The sequence below is a fragment of the Penicillium hordei genome, assembly GCF_028827395.1.
Source record: "Penicillium hordei strain IBT 12815 chromosome Unknown utg000001l_segment0_segment0, whole genome shotgun sequence".
NCBI classification, from domain to species: domain Eukaryota; kingdom Fungi; phylum Ascomycota; class Eurotiomycetes; order Eurotiales; family Aspergillaceae; genus Penicillium; species Penicillium hordei.
The window spans coordinates 220,529-233,175 of NW_026623142.1; the positions used below are offsets into that span (position 1 = coordinate 220,529).

The 12,647-nt window shown below is 50.4% G+C and overlaps 5 protein-coding genes across 5 annotated transcripts; 2 read left to right on the plus strand and 3 right to left on the minus strand.

The window, feature by feature from the left end:
- Positions 1-838: 838 nt before the first annotated feature.
- N7537_000085 (Amino acid/polyamine transporter I) lies at positions 839-2,726 on the plus strand (the record flags this gene model as incomplete). The annotated part of the gene is made up of 4 exons (XM_056891143.1): positions 839-1,028; positions 1,088-1,658; positions 1,741-1,953; positions 2,021-2,726. The coding sequence occupies 4 exons, from the start codon at positions 839-841 to the stop codon at positions 2,724-2,726; spliced, it is 1,680 nt and encodes a 559-aa protein (XP_056756138.1).
- Positions 2,727-3,037: 311 nt separating this feature from the next.
- On the minus strand, positions 3,038-4,015 carry N7537_000086 (SDR family NAD(P)-dependent oxidoreductase; the record flags this gene model as incomplete). Its single annotated transcript, XM_056891144.1, has 4 exons — positions 3,038-3,154; positions 3,204-3,284; positions 3,349-3,471; positions 3,551-4,015. The coding sequence occupies 4 exons, from the start codon at positions 4,013-4,015 to the stop codon at positions 3,038-3,040; spliced, it is 786 nt and encodes a 261-aa protein (XP_056756139.1).
- Positions 4,016-4,641: 626 nt separating this feature from the next.
- N7537_000087 (cytochrome P450) lies at positions 4,642-6,395 on the plus strand (the record flags this gene model as incomplete). Its single annotated transcript, XM_056891145.1, has 3 exons — positions 4,642-6,041; positions 6,128-6,272; positions 6,348-6,395. 3 exons carry the CDS (start codon positions 4,642-4,644, stop codon positions 6,393-6,395), a joined length of 1,593 nt encoding a protein of 530 aa, XP_056756140.1.
- Positions 6,396-7,154: 759 nt separating this feature from the next.
- Positions 7,155-8,615, minus strand: N7537_000088 (uncharacterized protein; the record flags this gene model as incomplete). The annotated part of the gene is made up of 6 exons (XM_056891146.1): positions 7,155-7,609; positions 7,660-7,727; positions 7,800-7,917; positions 7,982-8,148; positions 8,202-8,401; positions 8,466-8,615. The coding sequence occupies 6 exons, from the start codon at positions 8,613-8,615 to the stop codon at positions 7,155-7,157; spliced, it is 1,158 nt and encodes a 385-aa protein (XP_056756141.1).
- A 1,352-nt stretch (positions 8,616-9,967) lies between these two features.
- Positions 9,968-11,731, minus strand: N7537_000089 (uncharacterized protein; the record flags this gene model as incomplete). Its single annotated transcript, XM_056891147.1, has 5 exons — positions 9,968-10,078; positions 10,141-10,496; positions 10,563-11,374; positions 11,429-11,571; positions 11,621-11,731. 5 exons carry the CDS (start codon positions 11,729-11,731, stop codon positions 9,968-9,970), a joined length of 1,533 nt encoding a protein of 510 aa, XP_056756142.1.
- Positions 11,732-12,647: the final 916 nt, after the last annotated feature.

The window sequence follows — 12,647 nt, forward strand, 5'->3', positions numbered from 1 at the left end:
ACGGGTGGTTTGTTGTATGGCCATGTAACACTGAGCCTGGACGCTTTTGACGTAGAGAACCCGAGGGGATTCACTCACTCTCAAACCTTCACTGCTTTTTGGAAGATACACCTCACACAATGTGATCACAATATACTATTAGTCCCTACTCACTCGCACTTCCTTGCACTTCCTTGCACACCTGCTCCGTGTCTACCCGATATTAGATACGTAGATATCTCATCGTCCCTTCCATCTTTCATAGGCACCGTCTTTCGTCGGATGTGCAAGCGTAAAGCAAAAGTACGATGGTTGTGATCCGCGTCGGATACCCCGACCGCTGATATCTCGTGGCCCTGTCATGGCCAGTGCTGCGATAATCGATAAGCCATCTATGCCACAGGGGCGGACTAGCGTCCGACAGACGTCGCGTCACTTCACAACTCCACCCGATAGGGCGCCGATATGCTAATCACCCCTGGGAGCGTATCTCGATAGCTTGAGCTACAAATTAGTATCAGAAGAACCTACTGAAGTTGTGGCTAGGAGCTTGCGAAGGAGGGGCCGTTATCTAAATAAGCTCAGATTTACCGCAGGTAATACGAACAATCTCTTATCTCACACTGGTACAGTGAGGGATGTAGCGGGCAACGATGTTAGCCACCCCCGGTCGGCTCTGAGTGTCATTGTTCGACCCCCAGATTGGAGATTCCGGTACTACTAGACTTGGATCCTCCATTTAGCCGGGGTGTTTCCTCTTCCCAGCCCATATGATCCCTTTGGCATGCTGTGAGACTCAGTTCCACGACCAAAGCTCAACATCGACAACCGCGATAGCCCTTGGACACACCGTGTTAAGATGTCGGCCTCCAAGTATTCCGAGAAGGGCCCTCCATCGCCATCCATAGTCACGGAGCCTTCGTCCATAACCGACGATGGTGTTCAGCAGGGCACGTCTGTGAACATATCCTCAGGGTCGCAGCATCTGCACCGCAAGCTGAGAGGATCGGAAGTCCAGCTTTTCGCTATTGGGGGAGCCATTGGTACCTGTAAGTCGACAAAATCTTCTGCTTTACAACGGCAGTACGGAAGGCTGACAACCTTAAAGCTCTCTATGTGCAGATGGGTTCGGCTCTCCCTAAAGGCGGCCCCGCGGGTCTCTTCATCGCCTTCTTCATCTGGGGCTCCGTCATGTGGGCCGTCAACGAGTGCTTCGCCGAAATGGTGACTTACCTACCAGTACCCTCGCCCTTCATCCGCTTCGGTAGCGAATGGGTCGATAGCGCCCTCGGCTTCGCCATGGCCTGGAACTTCTTCCTCAACATGGCCTTCCTTGTGCCCTTTGAAATTGTCGCCATGAACATCATGATCACCTTCTGGACCGACAAAGTCCCCGTCGAGGCCATAATCGTCGCCATGATCGTTCTATATGCTGTCCTCAACGTGGCCACCGTGCGCTACTTCGGCATCTCCGAGTTCTACCTGTCCATCTCCAAGGTGTTTCTGATGCTGGGGCTGTTCTGCTTCACCTTCATTACTATGCTTGGCGGTAACCCCCTGCATGACCGCTACGGCTTCCGGTATTGGAATCACCCGGGCGCCTTTGTCGAGCACATCGTGTCCGGAGGGACAGGCAAATTCCTAGGCGTCCTATCCTGCGTCTATCAAGCCAGCTTTTCGTAAGTGTTGCCACCTACAGCCACGCCCCCTGCTCCTTCCAGTATGACTTTGTGCGTTGGAACTGACCGTATCCAAAAACAGAATATGCGGCCCAGAGTACATCTCCATGGTGGCTGCCGAGACCGAGAACCCCCGCAAGATCTTGCCCCCTGCCTTTCGGTCCTTTGTCTGGCGAATCCTTCTCTTCTTCGTGGGATCTGCCCTTTGTATGGGTATTGTCATCCCATACAACGACACCACCCTCCAGGGTATTCTCGGTGGTGCACTCACCGGATCAGGCACCGGTGCTGCATCGTAAGTCTTCTCAACAACGTTTGGTAATTCCCCATAATCACATGTCTTAACAATGCATTGCACACAGGCCCTACGTCATCGCAATGGACCGGCTCAAAATTAGCGGCCTGCCTTCCCTCGTCAACGCACTCATCATGACGTCCATATTCAGCTCTGGCAACGGCATCCTATTCTCGGCAACCCGCACCCTGCACGGCATGTCCCTCGAGGGCCACGCCCCGCGGTTCTTCTCGTGGTGCACCAAGGCCGGCGTCCCGCTCTGGGCCCTGCTCTTCTCGCTCAGTTTCTGCCTGCTCGCTTTCATGCAGGTCAGCAGCTCATCGGCCAATGTTATGAACTACCTTGTCGACCTCGTCACCTGCTGCCAGCTTATCAACTACCTCTGCACGGCCGCAACTTATAGGCACTTCTTCTCGTCTCTCAAGCGCCAGGGTATCTCCCGCGACACCCTGCCCTACAAGGGCCGCTTTCAGCCGTACACGTCCTACTTCGCCATGGGCGGCACGCTATTCATGCTGCTGGCCGGCGGCTACGACCTTTTCATCACCGGCGGCTGGGACGTCATGTGGTTCTGCCTCGACTACGGCATGATCGGTTTCTTCATTGTGCTTTTTCTGTTCTGGAAGCTCGTCTTCCGTAGCCGCTACGTGTGGCCGGGCACCGCGGACCTAAGCCTCGGCGGGATAAAGGAGGAGATCGACAATTACGAGTCTGCACTCGTCCCGCGCGAGCTGGGATTGGTGGATAATGTGATCGGGAAGATTTTCGAATGAGGCAGTGGTTGGCCATGTGTATAGGGGACGACGGATCGGACCACTACGATAAAACTAATTTCTGGCTCACGGCTCTAATTTCCGCCTTTATAATTATGGTCTCGGGCCCGTATGAAATGCGTCTATCAATCAATCTTCAACCTCTTAAAGGGTAGAATTACCTCTGTCTTTAATGGTAGCACCACTATTGAGAGTATCCGCTCCTAATTGAAACACATACACTACCATTGTACACCTACCTACCGCACGATATTGAGGGAGAAAAGCCGATGAGTTTTGGCAATTACTTGTTTCGTTTCCATGTGTTCGTTCTATAGCGTATATCCAGCATCAATGATTATGTTTGCCCCAGTCATACTCTTTGACGTCGCCAGACTAAGAACCTGGGCGGCAACATCCTGAGGGGGTGCCAATAAGTTAACACACCGCTGAAGTGACAGAATAGTGACAGAATCGGTTCAGGTTCAAACAGCTTACCTCAACCGCGACAAACCTCTTCAACTTAGTTTTTTGCCTGTGGGTTTCCTTCTGCTCTTCACTAAACCGCTCTGCCCATTCCTAGTGATCACAAGATTAACCCCAATCCCTATGTCTCATGGTAGATAGACAGGGAAATCCTCACCGTTTGAAGCAGCCCAGGCGACACGCTATTCACCCGGATCTTGGGCGCAACCATGGTGGCGAGGCCCCTGATCATGTGTAGCTGTGCAGCCTTCGTAGCTGAATAAGCCTGAATGACAACACGCTATTAATTTCTCGAGAGCTCGCACAATTCTCGTCGTGGTAATCCGACACCGAACTACCTGGGGGTCAATAAAACGTACCAACGAGCTCCCCATACCCTGTACGCCCGCAATAGAAGAGGTCGTGATGAATGCCCCCTCCGTCTCCTCAAGGTGCGGCCGCGCCGCCTGCATCAGCCAGAGGTGTGACTTGACGTTCATGGCAAAGGCGCGGTCCCAGTCCGCCTCGACGGCATTGTCGTCGAGCGACGTCGTGACGCTGAAGCGCGTCCAGCCACCGTTGGAGAAGACGACGTCCAGGCGACCCATCTGCGCGTGGGCCTCGCGCACGAGGCGCTCGACGTCGTTCCGCGAGCCCAGGTCCGCCTGGATCGCGACGTGGCCACCGCTGCCGAGCCCGGCGCACAGAGCCTCGGCGCGCTGGGAGTTCGTGGCGTAGTTGACCACTACGTGGTATCCGTGCTGTGCGAACAGACGGGCGGTCGCGGCGCCCAGGCCTGCGCTACCGGCTGTGACGAGAAGCACGGGAGTCGGGGAGGACGCCATTACTTCGACAATGCACACGGGGTAGATGGAGTCGTGGTGAATATGAGGTCTCTCTTGTACTTGGAGCACCGATTACTTCCCAGTAAATGCACTGCTAGTGTCTGTCGCCGTTGTCATCATCGGGCAGGCTTAAACATGAACCAGGACACAATGTATCCCGCTCAGTCAACCCGAACCCCTAGCTCGGGTCGGGTTGTCCGAGATTGGTAGATTTAGCCCTCTCCATAGCTTGTCGAAGCTATCTTAGTGCCAGCGGGGGGCTGATAAGCACAAAGGCTATCGATATCACTGTCGGGCCCCCCGCCACGCATCGCTAATGGAAGACGGGGAAAGCCAAATGCTGATTTTAGAGGTCGTCTAAATGGTTGTGGTTAGACCAAGAAGTGGACCCTTTTCAGGGAGCGCTGCAGTCGGCTCTCGCTTACCAGAGCTGTTATCTAACAAGGTACAGGTGGTGGTTCACTACATATTATACTCCTTCCAAGTCAAGAGGTTGAGTCGGATAGCAAACACAGGTCTATCAAACCTCTAATATTATAATCTCCGCCCGCTACTTGCCGCCATTAAGATTTATCAATCAACAGATGCATAAAGTTTCGCCGATATAGTGTGAGAAACTATTCCAGATGCCATCATTGTCGGTCATCGCCGTGGTGTTGGCGTCGGTCCTCTTCCTCATCAAATATCTACTCCTCGATCCCCTCTTTCTGAATCCTCTGAGCCGCGTGCCCGGGCCCAAGGCGTTCGCCCTGACAAAATGGCGACTGGCATACGAGGACTGGAAGGGCGCGCGCACCTGCACTATCCACCAGCTGCACCAGAGATATGGCCCCGTCGTCCGCATCGGCCCGGACGAGGTCTCGTTCAACAGTTTGGGGGCGCTGCGGACCATCTACGGGCCCGGTAGTAAGTACGGTCGAACGGGCTTCTACCGCATGTTTGACGTGTATGGCCGCCAGAACCTATTCACCTTTCACTCGGCTGCGGAACACGGCCAAAGGAAAAAGCTCCTCTCCCATGCCTATTCCAAATCCACTATACTTAAGGAGCCCTCTGCCAGTATAGTCGAAGACAAGGCGCGGAAATACATGGCCCTCATCGACGCGGAGCCGGGGCACGTGAGTGAGATCTTCAGCACACTGCACTACTACTCCCTCGACAACATCACCGAGTTCCTGTACGGCAGGTACGGGTCCACGTCTGCCCTAGAAGGCTCGGAACCACACCGGGCTCTGATTAGCGACATCTTGGATCCGTCTCGGCGTAAGCTTTCGTGGTTCACTGTGCACTTGAATACAGTGACAAAGTGGCTTTATTCGCGCACGAAAATAATGGAGACCGTGATCCAGCCGCTGCTGCCCATGCAGAAGCCCGCTACATACACCGGCATCCGAGAGTTTGCGCTGCAGGCGTATATGAGCTTCCGTTCGGATATGGAAACGTCCGCGAAGGAGGGTGGTCGGCCCTTGGACGAAGCCAAGGGCTCCTCTATCCTCGAGCGCCTCTGGGTGTACCACCAGACCCGCAAGATAGAGGGTCTGGATGGCTTGGAGATCGCCTCGGAGTGCGCAGACCATTTCCTGGCCGGCATCGACACGACCAGCGACACGCTCACGTTCCTGATATGGTCCCTCTCCCAGCCCAGAAACACGGCCTTCCAGAAGAAGCTGAGGCGGGAAGTCCTCGGACTGTTCGGGGAGTCACTCAACGGCCACGGCCTCCCCACCGCCGAGGCGAGCAACAAGTGCATCTACCTGAACGCCGTCATCAAGGAGACGCTAAGGCTCTATGCCCCCTTGCCAACCTTTGAGCCGAGATCGACCGCCACAGATACCGTCATTGACGGGTACAATATCCCGGCGGATGTTACCGTGGGCATGTCTCCATTCACTCTCCACCGCAACCCCGAGGTTTTCAAAGATCCTCGTACTTTCGACCCCGATCGCTGGCTGGGGCCACAGGCGGCCGAGATGAACCGCTGGTTCTGGGCCTTTTCGAGCGGTGGCAGGATGTGCATTGGTTTACAGTCCGTTATTTCCTCCCCTGGTTTCTCTTTTGGAAGCAAACACTTTGTGTAGTGGGTGTGCGAAACGCTGATTCACTTTCCAACAGCTTGGCAATGGCCGAAATGACGACGCTCGTAGCAACTATATACCGCAAGTACAGCACAACGATTGCGCCGGGGTTTGAAGATATCACGCCGGGGATCACCGCTCGATTCGAGGTCTTTTATGACGATAGATTTCCCAAGATGCTGGTATGTTCACTGTTCACTTCATCCTGACTTGCACAACCCGGACATGACGCGTGTTTAACACTAACGCCCCTGCAGGAGCATACTTGCCTCATCAAGTTTGAGGAGCGTTGGGGTAATGCTTGAGGTAGCGAAGGCGCTCTAGGTAGTACTGCCATAAGAACAGAGATATGTGCCCATGCCCTGTATATATCATATACTAAGAGAGATATCCTTGGACTTTTGGCTCCGTATAGTTGATAGCTAGGTTGTACCGTACAATCGGTGCCATCCCGGAGTAACCTGCAGGCAGGGAGACGTAAAAAGAAAAAGGCTCTATAGCCCGTCTGCTCGCCTTGTTGGTTTCTGTCAACTTGGTGGCAACCACAAGACACCATGACTAGACAGTTCAAGACCTGAGCCGAAGTCAGGCGGGTGCCGAAGAGACATATGTAGCAAATAAACTCGTTTACGGGTATTGATATTACATGTACTAATCCCACCTCTCGAGCTGTCCCGCGGCGGTTGGAGGAATGAAGAGCACGAAGATGAGATAGACCTACGGGATATATTCTGCACCATCTACATCCTCGTCTCATATGACCGCGCATGTAGTGATGTGGTTTTAAGATTGAATCAACCATATACAAATGAACAAATGCTACCAGAGCATGCAATCCGCTTACCAACTAATGAAGTGACGTGCTTCCTACACTTACCTCCGCTTTTTACTATATTTGCGACCTTCAACGGCCCTAGGTTGAGCTGCAGATCTACGGCCGGAACTTTAATGGTTCGAAACTCGCGAAGGTTGTTTAAAGAAGCCGCCACGGTTAGCCATGCATGTCTCATAAAGAGAAGCGATAACACTAATGTTGCAACAATATATGATAACATCTAAACGTATCAAATATGCTGCCTGGCTTTAACAGGGATAGAAGACATGTTATCGCTGGGAATCACATCACCAGACCTTCGATCCTCATAAGATACCTTCACCTCATTAACTTGATAGATGCGAGTTGAGTGAGGAGGTGGATGCTGCAGAATATGTCTCGTATCTGTATCCTCTCCGTGCCCTTCATTCCTCCCACTACATCTGGACTCGGTGTCAATATCTTTGCCATGCACGGTAGTCGTTATCACTGTATCCATGGCAAAGGTTGGTTTTGCGCTGCGTCTACCGCTGCGTCCACCGCTGCCTTTTGCGTAGGGAGGGAGGTCGTTATAGTTTGAGGCGTCGTTGGATGAGAGGTTACCGCGGATGGAGCGATAGAGAGGGCGAAGGGCGGGAATGCTGACACAAACGATGGTGGTGGTAAGTTCAGACATGGTCCACATCACCGAATCGGTTGTTGCATCTATTCTGCGATTAGCTTCCTCTGAAAATAGATAATGGATTCGAACGCACAGAGATAGTCGGTTGATTGAGTTAAAGCGTCGAGGCCGGTCGTTCGGATTACACCACAAATTCCGGCGCTATGATAACGTGTCAGTATGATAGCAGGGAAAAGTCATGATTCAGTAACTGAGGAGTTAAGAAGAACTAACAATATACCTAGACTCAATGAGAGGCAAATGGTGTATTTCTCCTTTCTCTTCATGTTCAAATTCCACAGGGCCACCCATGGAAAGAGAGCGAGAACAAAGTCAAGGACGGCGGACCATGCTAGATATACGTTAGACAAACTGAAGGGATAGGTCATGCATGGAAGGAGAAAAGCAAAGCATACCGCACATAACTGTGGCCATGATCGTGAGATTTAAAGAACAGCCATTACTCGGAACACGCGAGTCCCAGATCGATTGAACTGGTGTACATTGTGCAAAAACAGTAATAGCCAGGAGGATGCTAAGAGCCATGATGCTAATATTCCAAAACCAGAGGAAGAGCTTGTGCCTACCGCTAGTTAGGCAAGGCTCTTAGTTCAGTTTGTTGGATAAGGAGCATACCATTTTTTGACAACGATCCGCATTAAGAAAACAGCGACAGCGCACTTACTCAACCCCATTGAAATCGCTATAACACTTTGCCCAACCAAGAGCAGTAACATTCCCTGGGTAGTATCCTCGATGCCAAGTTCACCTGCATGCACACCCATACCGTGATGTGCGGATGCTGTACAGAGGGCTGCAAATGCCACCATCAACACCTACAATTCGATATAGCAAGTTAACAAAGCACAAATGTTATGGATATCGCAGGAAGTCACATACCCAAGTGACAATAAGCAGAAAGTCATCCCAACCAGTACTACGGCGGATCACAGTCCGTGTATAAATTCGCAGGCCAAGCACAATCATACACAAGATTGTTTCAAACCAAAGTACTCCAACCAACGCTGGACCCTTACCACGGAGAGTCATGTTGGATGTGGAGTCGAGATTCAGGTATCAAAGACAAGGGCATCTCACCATTGCCTCTTATACTCGTTTAATATATGTTGTATTCAAGCCCTAGAAGAAAGAACTGTAGTACGAAAATAATAGGGGCTGGGCTAACGATCCTGAAGTATGATCTGTTTGACAGCGATGATCACAGTCCACTTCCAGCTAGGCCTAACGGCTGAACATACCCTCGGGGGGGCTTAAGGCATGAAAAGAAAAAAAAAAGAAAAACCTGTCGCCCAGTGAGGTTAACACAGTAATCGCTTCCAGTGAATTTGTAGGAAGTCATCACTGGTTAACCATAGTGGTAGGGGTAACTGACTCGATTTTAACTACATCGTACCGGTTCGCACAGATGGTGCTTTCACCCCTTAGTTTCTCTATTTAATCTTCTATTTCTTCTAGTTCTATGCATTTCGACGCCTTCATCGATGTTTTGCCGTCAACATCTCATCCTCGTCATATTATTATGTATTGCTATGATGTAATGGAAACTTGAAGTTCTGCTGAATATAGAGTAATCCTGCTCTGAAGCACGTCTACATTAGTGACAAGGGTGGAAATTAAACGATATATCACAGTACCATTGTTGACCATGGAGTATGTATATATCTATCCTGACGCTTGACTAGAATTTGAGGCTTGCGATTGGTTCGCTTCCAGCGGAATTATCGTGCTACTGCTAGTCTCATAGTGGCCTGGGGCTTGGGGTCACTCACGAGGTGCCATTTCTGGCGTTTTGGGTACAGGTATGAGCTAGTCCTGCACTGAAATAGTGGACCAGGCCACCGTATCCACATGTGTCTTTGTCGGAAAGACTCCGAGTCATTGACAACAGCTAGGGTATACTTCTTGGTACTTGCTGATCTGATAAGGAAAGGGAAGCTTGAAAATCAGACCAATACGAGGAGGCATGTCGAACGAAAATAAAATTAAAGTGGAGAGTCAGTTAACAAATCAGAGATCAAGTCAGGCCGTCTCCAACAACGTCTCGGTCTGACCCTGGCCTGATCGACAACGCCAACCGCCTTGGCTAAGCCACAAATCGTCCGAAACGTTAGGCAGGATGGGCTCCACTGGGAGGAATGCCCAGGGCCCACGCATACGGAGTAGGTCTCATACCTTTTCGTACCAAAAAAAAGTACGTTCGGGTGGAATGATTTGTCCATATTAGAAAATGGTGTGGCGAATGACTATGTTGTGGGTGCTGAATTAAAATTATGTAGCTATATCAGTCACAGAAACTTCAACATGCGAACAGAAAACAGTAGAATCCACGTAATATTCATCTCAATTTACGCATCGGTCCTGAAATTAGACCATTCATTTGTTCAGACTGTGCCTTGCGAGTTGGTATCGTCAACATCAAGCGCATCCTGAAGCTCCATCTCGACTTTGTCGCCGAACTTGCCATTGATCTCCTCAAGACTTAGCCCCATAGTCTACCAAAAAAGAACTTATTAGATGGAAGTATCACGGTGCATAGGCAGAAATTAAAACATACCTCAGAGAAATAGAACATGATAATAATAGTACTTGCAACGGTGACAGCAACAAATACCATATAGAACTTCCATCCGATATTGGTAAGAGCCAGAGTAACAGGCGCACTGTATGCAACAGCATTGCCAAAGAAACTGACCAATGCAATGGTCGCTCCCTCGCTGCGCAGGTGTGTCGGCCAAATTTCAGAACCATAAACATATGCGGTACATTCAATGGTGGAGGTGAAGAAGGCACCGAAGATGAAATATATCGCCACGGCACCGTTGATGCCAGGTGTGTAGGTAGTGTTGAGGTAGAACTTTTCGAGAGCTGCCATGACACTGATAATAGCAGCAGAGCCAAATCCACCGATCACTGAGGATGTTGTGATTAGTATAAAAGAACGCATACAATCCAATTGGAAAAGAATCCCAAACTCACCCAACAGCTTCACTCGTCCAACCCTATCCAGAAGGAAAACATTAATTCCACAACCAATCACCGCACATACTGTCCAGGCAACGCCAAGTCCAAGTTGCATCGTGGTACCAAAGCCAAGGGCGCCCATTAGTGTGGGGATCAAATTTGCGATGGCAGTGATACCAGTTCCCTGACCCATAGTCCACAATAGAATAGAGCAGAGAGCGCGCTTGCGATGAGACGCGGTGCGCATAATATAGAGATAACCGCTGGGGGTATTTTTCTCTGCGTCGACCTGAGCCTTAATCTGGACCGCTTCAGCATGAGCAAAAGCAGCTCTAGGGTCTCGCTTGGTACGATGCAGGTACTCCAATACTTGTTTAGCCTCCTCATCGCGTCCCTGTTGCATGAGCCATCGAGGAGACTCGGGAATAAAGTAAAGTGTCATCAAGTAGATAACACCAACAGCAGTCAGAACCATAAAGATAAACCGCCACTGCATTTGAGTAGTCACGAAACTGAAGGCCAGCGCGCAAACAGCAGCCAGAATATATGCCACCACCGTACCCACGCCGTGCAGACCAACCAGCATCCCCCGTGTGTGTGGAGGGGAGATTTCACTCATATACACAGGAGTATTCGAGAATACCATACCCGCGCCGACGCCGCAGATGACACGCGCAACGATAAACATGGTAGCATCGACCGCCCCGGCCTGCAAAGCACCTGAGATAATGACAATGAGGGCGGCAACAGCATTGGCAATTCGTCGGCCGGACTTGTTGGATAAAGGTGCCTGCAGGATAGCCCCAACTAGGGCACCTCCGAGGAAACTGAAGAATACTTTTAGCTGAAGATGTTTTTGCCTGGATCAAAGGTGAAAATACCCTCCAAGCATACCATCTTGTCGGGACGTTGCATCAGGCGTCGACAAAAACTTTGCGATGAAGGTTGTTTGTGAGAGAGAGCCAGAGAGGGCGTTGGCCGAGAAGCCATACACGAATCCTCCTAGACATGCAGTAGAAACAACCTTTCAAGTCAGCTCAAACGTTCAAGCAGAGAGAGCTGGCAAAAGGTACCAAGATATTGACAAGACTGGTCTCTGGTGTATCAACCCCCTTGACACTTTGCGCGCGTGTGATAGACCGGCTTTTCTCAGGATCCTGAGTTGAACTTCGAGATTCACTCATTTTGGCTGTTGGAGTACGACTGACAAGGAGGAACGAGGCAAAAAGGAGAGGCCTGCAAATGAAAACTGAAGGGGACTCAGGAGATTTCCATCGTCCCAGAAACCGCCCCTCTCCAAGTGTTCGCAAATATTGTGGCTGTCACGCTACCTTCGCAGCTGTTCTGCTTAATGCTGCGGCATACTTGACGAAAAGTGGGTCCCAAAGGACAGTTTCCTAAAGTAGGCTGGACCGAGTTCTAGACACTCCATCTATGCTAAAGAGACACTAATGGCTGGCGTATATGGTAACTATGGCGAGGATTGAGATGATCTTGAAAGTATATTGTAAGTTTCACTACTCCGTACGGAGTACATAGCTGGCCTGCCTTTGGGGGCGGAAATATGTGTCGTTATCCATGCCGAGATCGGCATCTAGATCTACTAAGAGAGAGAAGTAGGGCGGCAGAAGAAACCTTGGAAATATCATAGCTGCATGTGTAAATCAAGTAAGCATGTACTTTGTTCTCCGTGCATGAATGACACTAATGCGGGCGACGAAGTGTGCCACGCGGGACTTTGATCGTATTGATCAATATGGATTTATTGCTTTTCCTCCACCTTAAATTCACATATGTTGTCGATTTCGTTGACGTACAATGTATATATATAATCTATCAACCGTTTTCTTTCTCTTCTAAAGGTATTGTATAATGATTGAGTATAGCTATAGGTGATACAATTATATAACTACTCGTAGTACCTTTACGCGTAGAGTTTACTCCCGGGGCGCCAAGGTCCCGGCGAGTCATTAGCTATAAAATAGGCCCGAGTAGTACCTATTTGGGGAGGTATTCTTTTGCCGGCAGTAATAGGCAGTAAAACCAAATCCTCTGGTGGCGTACTTTGTCGCCTACACTAGATACGTTTGATTGCGTTGT